The 13,378-nt window shown below is 41.1% G+C and overlaps 1 protein-coding gene across 1 annotated transcript in view; it reads left to right on the top strand.

Moving 5' to 3' along the window:
* Nucleotides 1-13,378, top strand: part of ITGA2 (integrin subunit alpha 2) — a 70,780-nt gene that overhangs the window by 54,311 nt on the left and 3,091 nt on the right. The window contains exons 21-29 of the mRNA XM_040579992.1: nt 198-290; nt 1,290-1,366; nt 1,461-1,544; nt 4,766-4,868; nt 5,690-5,800; nt 6,326-6,430; nt 6,757-6,870; nt 9,133-9,222; nt 12,609-12,725. Coding sequence (XP_040435926.1) covers nt 198-290; nt 1,290-1,366; nt 1,461-1,544; nt 4,766-4,868; nt 5,690-5,800; nt 6,326-6,430; nt 6,757-6,870; nt 9,133-9,222; nt 12,609-12,725 — 894 coding nt within the window. The remainder of the gene's footprint in view (nt 1-197; nt 291-1,289; nt 1,367-1,460; nt 1,545-4,765; nt 4,869-5,689; nt 5,801-6,325; nt 6,431-6,756; nt 6,871-9,132; nt 9,223-12,608; nt 12,726-13,378) is intronic.

The following is a 13,378-nucleotide window of genomic DNA, read 5'->3' as shown; positions in this document are numbered from 1 at the left end:
ATGGGACTGGTCCTTGTCCCACCTCCCTGCCTCTCTGCTAGCCCTGCGACCCCTCTGCTGCATCTCTAAGAATTATTGCGATATCACCTATATGTACTACATGATGTGTGTCCTGGTGAAGATACAGACTGGGAACTTCCTCTGTGCTTTATCAAAACATGATTCTAACGTGACTTTTCTGTCTGTTTCCTCTGCAGAGTGATGGGACTGAAGTCTCATGTCAGACAGGAACAACACAAAGTACAGTCATTTGTCAAATAAGCTATCCTGTTTTCAGGACAGGACAACAGGTACAGCTAGTGTATTTAAATAACCTTGATTTTTTGTTGTTGTTTCCACCCAAATCTGCATTTACTGCTGGTGAAGATTTCTTAAATTTGGCAAGTTAATTTCCCTTTGGGTTTCAGAGGCATTAGAAGAAGGAAACTAAGGGCTAAACTTCTGCAACTCCCGGCCAGATTAAAGAAAAAAAAGATCTTGAAGCACATTTATCCCTCCTGTGTCTTTCAAACAATGCTTTAGCTTTGTAACTCCTAGAGGGTGAGGGCTAGGGGCAGAAGAAGAGAGCTTCATCCACAGCCTCCTGTCAGACCCCTCCTGCTGTATGAACCTGGGGTAGCTCTCTCTCCTGCTCTGTGCATCTCATCTCTCCAAGAAACCAGTATTGTCCTGAGAGAAGATGGGTGGCCCACACAACCCTAGGATAGGTCAGTTATCTTTTTTCACATATATACCATAAATCTCAGGATATCCATGTTTTTATGGAATTTAATATCTTACTCCTCAAGGTTTCTAACACAATCAACTGCAGCAATAACAAACTTGCTAGAAAGAATAGAAACAGGGGTTCTGTGACTGGGGGAGCAAAATAAAAAAAAGCCCTAATTACATATAAAAAGCTAAGTTTGTTCTGAATTTTTAATGGCCTTTAGTGGACCTGTTGGAGTGAATAGAGGAATACAGAGCTTGCGTTAGTGCTAGTGTTTCAAAGCATGTAATTGAAGCAATCCTGGACACCTTTTGTTGCAGCTTGTAGCTAGTTATACATAATCTAAAAATGCAAATAGTCCCTGTTTATGTAACAATGCCAGTTTGTAGGGGAAAGTGAGAACAAAGCAATTCTGGAGTGTTAGAAATTACTGAAATGTTACACAGAAACTGATGAAGAATTCAGAAGCAGAGGGCAAGTCTACATTGTTGCATGCACAAATGATTATGTTGCTGTTGAGGATTTGTTTGGATGTTGCACCATCAACTCATTTGCTCTGTGTTCCTTGTCTCTTCCTTAGGTATCCTTTGATATTAGTTTCGATTTTAACCTGAAAAATCTTCAGAATGAGGCAGTTCTACGTTTTCACGCATTGAGGTAAAAGTATATAACCATATGAAAGCAAGTTAGTTATTAATAACTTATTTGTATCAATAATATAACACCTGACTTAAATGTGTTTCGGTGACAGTGAAAGTAAGGAAGAGCAAGAATCGGACAACCAGGTTCTCTTGTCAATTCCTTTGCGATATGATGCAGAAATTCACTTCACAAGGTATGCTGAATAATGCAGAGTCACTGTCATTTTGCCAAGACATTTGAATATAGCAACACTCTTGAAAGGCCACTGAGAAGGCAATGAAACTTTGTTTGCATTTTGGAAATTCTAAGAAATTTCCACCTTATCAACACCAGCAGGACTTTACGTTTTTCCCGTAATTTTACATGTAAAAAATTATGGAATGTGTAGTAAGAAATTATGGATCTGTGTCTACCTCTGCATAATTGTTACAGATGCTTATGTGAATGGAAGTGGTATAAAAACCAAACAGTGCTGGTGGTTTTGATAATAAAATGAGTATATACTATATAATAGGGTTGGGCCTCTGGGCTCAAGTGTAGTGACATGGATCAAATCTGGAGTTAAAGTGATCAAAACTAAACAAAAGAACAACAGCAGAAAGAAAAAAAAGTCCCAGCTCAAACTCTAGGCAAAAGACGGAGGAGGGAGGGGTGAAGAAAAAAAGAAATTATGGACATACCTGCTGAACTTATGAGAAAAATATAAACACTTGTTTGCTGTTTGAGATAACGATTTGAACTAAAACCTGAGGTGGCACATGGCAGATTGCCCTTCGCTGCAGCTGTGTTGGCATCAGGAGTGGCACATCCCACTTTCCCATGTGCCTGCCCAGAGACTCCAGCTCACACCTACCCCTTCCGTGTCCTAGTGTCAGCCCCTTCCCCTCCCTGCGGAAGGGCTGTTGCAAGAGGGATCCTTTACCCTGGGAAGGGCAGTTTGTAAGGAGAGCGAGCTAGTGGGCAGCGGGAGAGAGACAAAAAAACCCATCCCTTTAAGACTAATCCCTTGAAGCCCCTTTTCTTCAGCCCTGGAAACTCCTGGTGATTGGGATGCATTGAAACAGTAATTGTTGCTGTTCCAAACGAAAAAAATCATAGTCAGGGTTTAACTGAAATTAAAACTGAAACAAAAATACACTGGTTTGACTCTCAGATCAAGATAGGGTATGTTATTTTTTCATCACAAAAAAGATTTGTTTATCTTTCCCAATTACTCAGTTTCTAGGATAAACTACATATAGTCATGATAGATGATGCACATATAGATGATGCACTGGGTCACCAGTTCTTGGTGTTAAAATGCTTTTGCATCCTGAGGCATTCCAAAATTTGTAAATTTAAACTGATAGAAAATAAGTAGTAATTACTCAAATAATGACAGAAATTTGAAAAAGAAGAAGCTGCTTTAAAATGCACCGCAACAATGAATTCAGGAAATGAATATTCAAAGATCACCATAACTACAAGAACTGTTGGCTGCGAAAGATGACCTGAGCCATGGAATAGGGTCCATAGTACAGATTAGTTTAATAACCTGCTTTGCAGCAGCAGTTTCAGAGTATTTGGAGACTCTGCATTCACCACAGCTAGGTGCTTCAATTCTGGAGTCATGGAGATTATTTTAGTTGCAGAGAAGTGTTTGAGTTAGTGAGTTCTTTCAGCTCCCTGAGAAAGTTGCATGAGGCTTCGAGAGTGTTACTAAAGTTAGTAACAGCACAGAGACTACGGAACATCACTAACACAGCAACTTAAGCAGCCTCCTAGGATCCTAGGGGATGGTGCAGACTTAAATCAGAAAATTTAATGAGCTGAGAAACATGAACAGAAGCTCAAGGCTTCAGAAAAGGCCAGGCATGAAGTCTATAAAAGAGTTACTCAAGGGAAAACAGGGGTTTGAATTCAAGTGTATCTCATGAGTGTGAGAAAACGCAATCTCGTGTGCAAGTCAAGGCATGAAGGAATCCCTGCTGCCAGAAAAAGATTAGTAGTCTTTGGAGATGAATCAATTTTAAAAAAACTAAAGGAAGTACACATTAAACCAAGGTACAATTTTAAATGCTTCTCTTGGAGTTAGCTCATTTTTACGGTCTTCCACTTAGGAAGTATCTATCTTCAGACAGTTCCTTCCTGAGACAGGTAATACAGTGAAGGAGCAACCTCTTAAAAAAGTGTGAAAAAAAGCGTTGTCTTCCTGAAATGAAGTCTTTCTAGGGAAAACCTCCTAATATGAGTTTCTGGAAGAGGTGGGAATCATTCTTACCAGTAATTCCTGCAAGGACAAGGAAGCTTATACAGCATCATGGAAGGACTGGAGATTTGAGCAATAAGGAAGCAGGAAATGCTTCACATGGTTTTTCCTAGGGGTCCTTGTGAGGAGGCTGTTCAAGGAAAGGGCCCATGGGAGGAAGTATAGTGGCTTGAACAGGATCCATGATGCAGCATGGAGGAGCACAACTAATCAGAAGGCACCTCTGTGAGACTGCACACGTGTCAGTTTGGGATTTCATGCACAAATATTACCCAAATTAAATAGGGATAGTGCCAATGGTAGAGGACAGATTTGCACCTGGTGCTGCCAGAAGAGCTGACGCAGGAATCATGATAGCCCCTGCTTTTTGTAAACTCACTCCCCAGCTTGCTTTTTGACTGCTCAAATTAGCCTCCTAATGAAAGCTAACAATGAAGGGCAGACACAGTTCTGGGACGGTTCAGCAGAGATGCTCACAGGTAGCAAGCACATGTATATAGTACACTACACAGGGATGCTTTCATTGCCTTTGAGCATGGTCCCAGCTGGCTGAGCCCCTCAAGTATCCACAGGCCCTTGCACCACATCCTTCCATGTGGGCTGTGACCACCTTGTGTTACTTGGGAAATCCTGAATTTTGAAACCAAATACCAAAGAAAGTGGCCCAGAGGAGACCAAGGGCTATGTGATATGTACCATGCACAGAAGCAGGGTGCTGTGTGCGTTTCCACACCCAGGCAGTGTGGCAACAAGCTTGCCTGTGGCCTGTGGCATTAGGGCCCAGAATCTCCCTTAGAGTCTGTTGGTATTTGCTATTACGGATGCACAAAGGGGGACTGTTGCGGGGCCCTTTCTGCAGAGGGAGGCCACTGCAAGGCTGAAAGTCGCTGTTTGTTGTGGGCAAGGAGCTTGCAGTATGGCACTGAAACACCCTGGGGTGCAGGAGGCCGAGCAGAGCCTGCATCTCATGCAGCCCTCCTGTCTTGCCTTTACATGCTTACTCCAGCTCTGGGCTTCAGTACACTGTGTATTTTCCTAACCGATTTCAAACAGCAGTGCAAGTGGCTGATTTTTCCTGTGACCTGTTTCACGAAGGCACATCCAGTAATGTATGTTTTCAAAGCAGCTGCCAAATTGAAATGTATTGTTTTATGGTTGTTAACTAGGCTTGCCAACATCAACTTTTATGAAGTATACTCTGGTCATAACATTCCTTCCACTGTGAATAATTCTGAAGACATTGGCCCCACGTTCAACTTCTCAGTTAAGGTTAGTAAATGTTTCTGATTCTGGTTCGAGAAGCTGCCTTACCTCCTCCTGTAGCCTGCTCCCAAAATGTAGTTAAAAAACCATTCCTGATTTCACTGATTTTGATGTTTCTGAATCAGTCAAATAAAAAAAAAATTGCAAATAGCTGGGCAACAAATGGTTACAGTCTATGAGGTTCAGGATGAAATTTGCACTTACTGAACAAGTAGAATAGGTGAGGGATTGGTCCTGCACTGTTTACCTATTTAGAAGATAGTTAATGATTAAAGTCAGGCCAACTTAGACTGTTTTTTCACGGAGTGTATTTGTCTTTTGCCAGGTTGATAAAGGAAAACAAGTCTTTGCAGGCTTGGACTTTGAAACTTGAAGTCTGGCAAGGGTTAAGCTTTCAAACCAGATGCAAAAACTAGCCAGATCACAGCATTTATTACGTAACTCAGAAAAACTTAGATCCAAATATGCAACGTGGAAGAAAGTTAAATTATGTTCCATTTACATTCCTGTAAATGCTACTCTAAAGGATGCAATAACAGGCCTATTGGCTGTGGCAAAGTATTTGCTTTTCAAAACATATTTCATGCAGTTAATATGAGCTTTGCTAAGGAAACAGACAGGGACCTGAAGTTACACAGTACGCTTTCTGCTTTACTATTGGTGTAATGTAATTACTACCGTAGTGTCTTGGTACAAAAAACATTGATGCAGAAGAAGTCCAGTTCTTCCATACTCATCCATGATTTCTGATTTTCTTGGTATAACAAGTAATTTATGCATATGTAAGTATAGCTACCTGAATTAATTGTGAGTTATTTGCTTTGCAGGTAACAACAGGGAGTATTCCAGTAAAGATGGCATCTGTAAAAATCTATCTTCCAGAACTGACCAGCAAAGGCAACCCACTGATGTACATAACTGCAGTCACCACGGCTCAGGTAAAGAACTGAATTACCTAAACTGCTGTGTTGTGGGGTTTTATCAGTACCATAAATAATAATGATTTCCCTCATGGCTCGGATTCAGAGAATCTGTGCCCTTTCCCCTTGTCCCTTCCTCATAAAGAGAAGGGGGAGGACCACAGTGTCAGCAGTACACTAGTCTATTACTTGGTAGATGTGGTGGCTTGTCTTTACAGTCCACAACTGACTTTTCATATGACTCTGGAACTCTTCAGCTAGGTCCTTCTCCAAGTTCCTGTGAAGGTTACATTAAAAATGGAATTTTTAGACTGGGGCAAAACCTTCAGGTCCGTTTAGGTGGAAAAAATACCGTAAGACCTGTTTAATTCTGACCAAAACTACATACAGTCTCTTAGTTTCCTAAGTATCCAGTGTTGTATAATTCACAATCTAGCCTTTCACAGCCACCATCTCATCCCAGAAATATGTATTGTTTTGATGACTATGAACTCCTGAGTATGATGTGATGTCATCCAGTTTCATTCCTGCCATCTTTCCTAGGCCAGAGGTGTTACTTGTCAGGCTCAGATAAATCCACTGCAAATAGGGAAAAGACCTTATTCTGCATCTTTCACGAAAGAGAACTTCAGAGCTTCCAGAGAACTGGTGAGTAAGACTCAGGGCTGCAGTACCACAGGACAGGGGTGCAGAGCTGATCCTTACAAGCCCGCTGCTGTACCTGTGGGGACAGCTGTGTTGGGGGTGGCTCTCCTCATTCACAGTGCAGGAGTGCAGCCTATGGATGTTCTTACCCATACTGCATCTGCCTTAGATAGACGAAGAGATGCATGTACTTCACAGCCTGCATGCATTTAATTTGTAAATGTACAGAATGGCAAAGGCAAGGGCAAAAAATTTGGATGTCAAAAGAACATTTTTTGAATTTGTTTTTAATGTGTGCTTTTGCCTCTCCTTGCTGTTTCCCCTGGAAGAACTGTAAGAATGTGAAGTGCAGTACTATTGCATGCAAACTGGAAGACATTATGCTGAAGGGAGAGTACTTCGTGAATGTGTCCACCCGAATCTGGAACGGAACCTTTGCTGCAGTGAGTATCAGCTGCATCTTCATGAAGGATCCCACACTCAAATATTTCCTAACTCCTGATATTTTTCAGAGTTCCGTAAAGTGACATTTTAGAAGGGCCTTCCTTTACTTTACATTGTTGTGTGTGTTTTTCCAAATCAAAAGTGGCATCTAATAAGTAGTGAGGCTGCATAATGGAGCCAGTAAGTTCCAGTCCAGCACAACATCTACGAAAATGCTGTGATAATGCAGTCTTCACAGCTGAAAAAAAAAAACATTTTCTGCATCTGTTAAATTAATTCAAGGGGAGCTACAGTTTCCACAAAACTCAACATAGGACAGCAGATTACAGTATTGTCATAGCCTGGAAAATAATGTTGCTTTTAGCTTTTCAACATTACAGTCTACATAGTGATAATTTTAAGTCACATCAAAATATGAAACTGCCAGTTATATTTGTTAGAAAAGGTGTGGAAATTTTTTTAAATTGATTTCTTGTTTTTATTAGAGTTTGTGTCAAGGAAAGAGTCCTTGCTTAAAGAACTACAGGATGCTTAAAAATATCTATCAGTAATGTCTTGACTTTCCCATTTTAAATCACCATGTGTCCTCCAGGATATAATTCATCATGAATTACCAGATATGAGACCATGTTTGCTTCTTAGCTAGGCAACCAACCAAACTGCCTTGGTGTCCTGGGTTTGCCTGGAGCGTCAGGAACATGACGCAGTTTACTTAGTTTCTCTGGCAAGTCTTATGGCAGGTATTGACATTTAACAGCAGGGCTGCTGTCAGCTTTAGTGTTCAGCCCTTAAAAGGAAAAGGTCAGGTTGATAATGTAATATACTTATGCAAGTGCGTGAAGGAAAGCATCTGTCTGGCTTTAAAGATTCCATTTTTCAAACCAGCTGGGTCAAGACCACTTGCTAGTGCTGTCAGGTAGGCAGAAGGTGGAGACCTAAACAAAAGGTTGCTACCCTTGCAAAAAAGTGAGTGGAAATACTTTGTTTACCACTGGGTGATGGGAAGGAAAGATCACATGCCACAGTTCTCCTACCATCTCCCATTTTGTTATTTTCTATTTGTTTGTCAATGGTGAGTGCAAATAATCTTGCAAGCACTTGATAATGCACATAATCAGCCTTTTTATTCAGTGGCAATCGATCATCGTCCAAGAAAGGGGTAGCAGGCTTGCTGGTACCTGCTAAGCAAAGCAAAGAAGGATGAGTTTAGGAGTTAACAAGGTGCTTTTGAACACAGGCAGGTTTCTGAACATCTAGGAGCACAGGACAGACCACTTGGGCAGATGGCCAGAGTGCAACTGTGCAATAACTGCAAGCTGCAGGGACAGTCAATTTGGTATGTGTTGGCTGCAGACCCACAGTTGCTCACATTCCCCACTTTACCTGCCACTACCACAGAGGAAAGGCTGAGAAGGCAACATGACGGAGCAGGCGTTGCATTTGGCACAGGTGGCAAGTGCCTCCGTGCTGCCACGAACCTGAGGCTGCTCTCGGTGGTGCTGTAGGAAATGGGGCTCTCCATGCCTGCTGGGAGAAGAGCAGCGGCAAGCTGCAGTGTCTTTGCAGCCATGCTCCTCTCCGTTGACACACACACAGAGGGAAGTGGGATCTGGCACAGGGTCCCTTTTCAAATGGGAATTGGCTTAAGATTTTTGTCTTCTTCTCTGTTTAAGCTGAGGGAGTGATGTTAGAATTTGAGCAGTGGAGAGGAACAGATAGTGATAGGAAAAAATAAATGGGGAAAAGCGGAAGCATTGGATAGAATTGGGGGAGGTGGGGGGAAAGGGAAAGGACATCCAATTTCCATTTCTTTCAAAGGCAAGAGATATAGCCCCATCTGTCTTTTGTTGCTGAGCTGTTTCTCCCTTTCTCACTGTTACATCCACCCCCAATCTCTTCTCTGCTAGCAGCAATGACAGCTTTGCAATAACTATAAAAATGGAGATAGATAGATAGATAGATATAAAATTCCTGTTTTGCTTTAACTTTATATTAAATAAATAAAAAAAAACAACCCAGCTTTCTATTTTCATTGCTAATAAGAACAGCAAAAGTAAGTTTGGAATACTGATACACCATTACTTTCATAGACGTGTTCACTTGCATAAATAAATATAAATAAAAATAAAAAGGTCGTTTTAATTTTCTTAATACTGTGATTTTTTTCAGGTTCTGAAGTCTACATTTTAAAGCAAAAGAATTCTTTTAGAATAGCTGCATTCTGATCGATCTGTTTACAGGTTTTTCTTAATCTCTTTCAGTCAACTTTCCAGATATTACAACTCTCTGCAGAGGCAAAAATTGAAACACATAACCCTGAGTTATTTATAATTGGGGAGAATACTCTAACTGTAAGTGATAGATAAGTATATTTTTTCAACTTCTCTATATTTTACTGTGTTAAAGTGATAATTTTTAATTTTCAATGTCTCCAGAAGTACACAGCAAATTACAAACTCTGATGACAGTTATGTTGAACTAATATATCCTTTTGGTTATATACAGCCTTCCTTAAGTTAATAAAATGTTTTCTTTTCAGCCAACTGCTATATAAACCCAACTTACATTAGAATCTGTAGATCTCAAGTATCTTGTAAACTATCCGCACAACTCAGTCAGAAGCTTCTGAAATTCATTTAGCTTCCTGTTCATGAAAAGATCAAGATTTGCACCTCTTTCTGCAATGGAATTAATTGTTGTAGATAAATGAGCTCTGGGAAACATTTTTGCAAATCAGATTTATAGTCTTACTTCTGTAAGTGTATTTAGTGTGATGTTTCTAGATAGATGTTTGGCACAGGTCTCCACAAATATACGTAATCTCATTTCTAAAAGAATGTGGAGTATTTTTTGCATTTGGAGTGACTGCCATATGGACAATGTGGACACAGGTAATCTTAATAAAAGTCTCCAAACCACCGCTCTGCTAGCATAGAATGCTTCTGAAGTTTCCATCTGCTATATGTAAACATACAAACACTTAAAGAATATATTAGCACTTGGTGCTGTTGTAATAAAAAGGTACCTTGTTCTGTTGGCCTGTCTAGAGAGGAACACTTTTCTATTTGGAATACTAAGTTTAGATTTATTTTTACAGGATTTACCAGCCTCTTTTATCCCTAAGAATAACCAGGGCCATTGAAGACCAAGATGCTGGCTTGGTAGTAAGGGACTCAAACTTGAGAATGTGTAGCATAGCCCATTCACAGGCGATGGAAAATTCAGTTCAAGATGTATGAAGGCAGTTATTGATTGATCTGTCTCAATGTGGAGATAAGATCATAATTCAGTACTATTTTCTGTACTATTTTTTTCTCATGGATCATTCAATTTCTTGTGAAGAACCTCTAAATAAACCCATTTGTATTCAGGGAAACCTCCAGTGCCTGTAGAAGCAAAGAGAATATATATGTAGTTCTGGAAATAATGCCATGGTTTTTCAGAAGAATTATATGCCTGTATTTGAAGTGTGCTGAGTACCTCAGCTTTGTGGCACGGTATTACTTCTGCTAGGACATGAAACTCTAATACATAATGCAAATATTGCAATTAATTGCACAGGCTTTTTGGGTAGCTCATAAACCATGTATTACTGAACATTTTTCCACAGTTGGAGCATGATAGTGTCAAATTTACATTACCAGCAGTTCTGTGGAGATTTCAGGAGAACCAGGATTTAATTATTCAAATGACCGTTGATAAGTCAGTTGACAAATAAAGGGTAATTCCTCAGCCAGCCACTAAAGCCGCAGCTAGGACTTTTACAACTGTGAGGCAGTGGCTGAACAGACCCTGAAAGCTATCCACAGGGCTCCTGAGAAACAGTGGGTTTTGGTGAGTCTTATGGCCTGATCCTTACTCGATAGCCTCTTGCCCTGGGAGGTCATGGAAAAGGTAGAACACTCTCCCTAGGGCAGACGGTTTGCTTTGACGCTTCAGTGATGGAGTCAGTACCCAGTACTGCATATACTTCTTGACAGGTCAGGAGTGATATCCAGTCTTTGCCTTCATACTTCTTTGGGAAAAGGACAGTGCAGAAGCAATCTGCATTTATTTCCCTACTTACCCTGTTATTTTAGATGACGGTGGCAGGATTCATCTAACTTAATATCTACATTAGTCATCCACATCAGAGTTAGCCCTTCTGTAAAACCCAAACCCATAGAAAGAATAGGTGTTTCTGAGACACAATTCATGTCATCTTCAAGATGATCCTGAAACAGGTAGGGTGAATTGGGCCCTATAAGAGCCTATCCTTCTCCGTTGGAAGCCGAGGAACCATATTGTAGGTGTAACACTAGACGAGGTGAATCCCAGACATGGTGTCTTACTGACTACAGTTTGACTTTAGGGAAGATATTTGTTCTTGGGCATTGATTTACCTCTACAACAGCGCCACTTCACTGTTAATCTAATGGAGAAAGCATTACTAGGCAAGCTGCATATACATATGGTTTTTATAGTTTTTAGTTTGGATAAGCTTGGTTGCTGTGTAGCCAAATGAACTAATACTGCCTTGTGATGCTATGTGGGGAAGCTGCTTAGGTATCTTTGCGTCAAAGCTTTCAGATTTTTTCCAAGTTGGAAAGAACTGCCAGCTGGAGGACAGAATGTTAACCTGCTATAATCATCATTATGGCCGTTCGGTTAGAAAATACACAAAGCCATCCTGCCTCAGTAAAATGAATACACATAGCCACACCTAGCGCAACATCGCAGCCTTCCAGCAGAAATGACTTAAATCACTGACGTGTCAGTCCAATGCAAGTTTCCCAGAAAGTTTAAGATTAAATTACACCAAATACACTGAGCAAGCAACCCTGAGAAAGTAAACCAGCATGACTTCCTTCATGTTAAATGCATATTGTTCCAAGATAAAATCCAAAGATTTGACAGTTCATAAATTTTACAGCAATGTCTCCCTGAGCAACTATGTTATATGTAACTATATAATTGGTCTACTCAATCCACCTGGACAGGGTATCACCTGAATACTAACTTCCAGACACCATATGTTGTTCTGGGAGCTCTATTTCTTGCTTACCATTTAGGAAGTGTAGGTGTGCTAGAAACACTCCTGTTTGACCCATACATCTTAGAGTAAATTCATGGAGTTGACTCAGGAGAACACAGACTAATGTGGGAAGATCTAACCATTTCTTAGTGGTTTCCCAGAAGGAACAGCAGGCAAAGGAGACAGAAGTACCTGCCCAGCGGGAAGGGAGAAATTTCAGCAGACGCAGTGAGAGCATGATGGTGTCTGGCCTCCATGATTAGTATTGCCTCCTACGGCTGCCCACCACAGATAACAGGCCCTGACAGTGCTTGGCTGGAAGTTCTCCGGCTGTTTTGAGCAGATGGGGCTCTACACCAGGCTATTCCCTGCCTGCATGTAAGCATGTCTGATTTACCTAGTGGTAGTATGTCCATGCACTATGGGAACAACTCTGAAAGAACTCCTGTTAGTGGAGAGGCAGAAAGCTGCAGAGAGATTGCTTCTGTGCCTGTTGTGTATGGCCAAGAGTGATGAGGGCCCCTAATCCTCAACTGGCACTGCCACGTGACGTGGTGCAACCACGTACCTGTGGAGACCAGTGAAAGGGCTGTAATTGCCTGGTGCCTGGATCCTGCAACGTATGCAGTCCAGCTATGCTTGATTAGTGAAGTATTTAATTTACAAATCCTACTTTATATGCAGTTAACATTAACCCCTAACGCAAAATCTCTCTGCTTTTAGATCCCGGTTACAATAATGAAGCCAGATGAGAAAGCTGAGATACCAGTTGGTGTTGTGATTGGCAGTATATTGGCTGGACTCCTCTTGCTGTTAGCATTGGTTGCTGTTCTGTGGAAAGTAAGTAGTAGTTTATATTCAGAAAAAGAAAAGCAGAAAGGGATAAATACATTTGGGCTATTTTCTTTGGAATCTTCTCTGGTGCCAAAGAAAACTACACATGCAGTTTGGTGGTATGAATAATACTGCATTGGCATTGCACTTTTGATGGGAGCAAGGTCTTTAAAAATCACGATTCTGAAATGGGTCCCCATAGAAAATGGCAACACGAAAATGATAAATGAGTTTCCAATAGTTCCAAACAAAGGCGGTGGCATTTACTGTTTTCATTTTGACACCGCCTGCCTCCTTCCATAGCTCCCCAGCTGGGGTCTGAACTCCCATGATATTCCCCCTAGGCAATGTTGAGGATTAGAAGCAAAGAGGGAGAGGATATACACTAAACAGAAAAAAGAGTAGGACAAGGGCAAAAAGTCATTTACAAAGGATACCTAGATTAAGGGGAGAGAAAAGTTTATCTAGGTGCCAGAGCGTTGGTGCTCAAAGGGCTCCTTGGTGCGCCAAGACAGCATGGACACACCTATGCCTTGACAGGGGGACTATCAATAGACTGACAGGCTACTCAGCACTGCTGTTTTGGAATTTAGTTGCACCGAGCAGCTGTGTAAGTCCTAGCTCCCTTCATTGTAGAGTCAGGAATTGTCTACAGATCA

The sequence above is a fragment of the Falco naumanni genome, chromosome Z (genome assembly GCF_017639655.2).
Source record: "Falco naumanni isolate bFalNau1 chromosome Z, bFalNau1.pat, whole genome shotgun sequence".
Taxonomy (NCBI): domain Eukaryota; kingdom Metazoa; phylum Chordata; class Aves; order Falconiformes; family Falconidae; genus Falco; species Falco naumanni.
The sequence above is the reverse complement of the archived record's forward strand: the minus strand, read 5'-3'. Positions and strand labels throughout refer to the sequence as shown.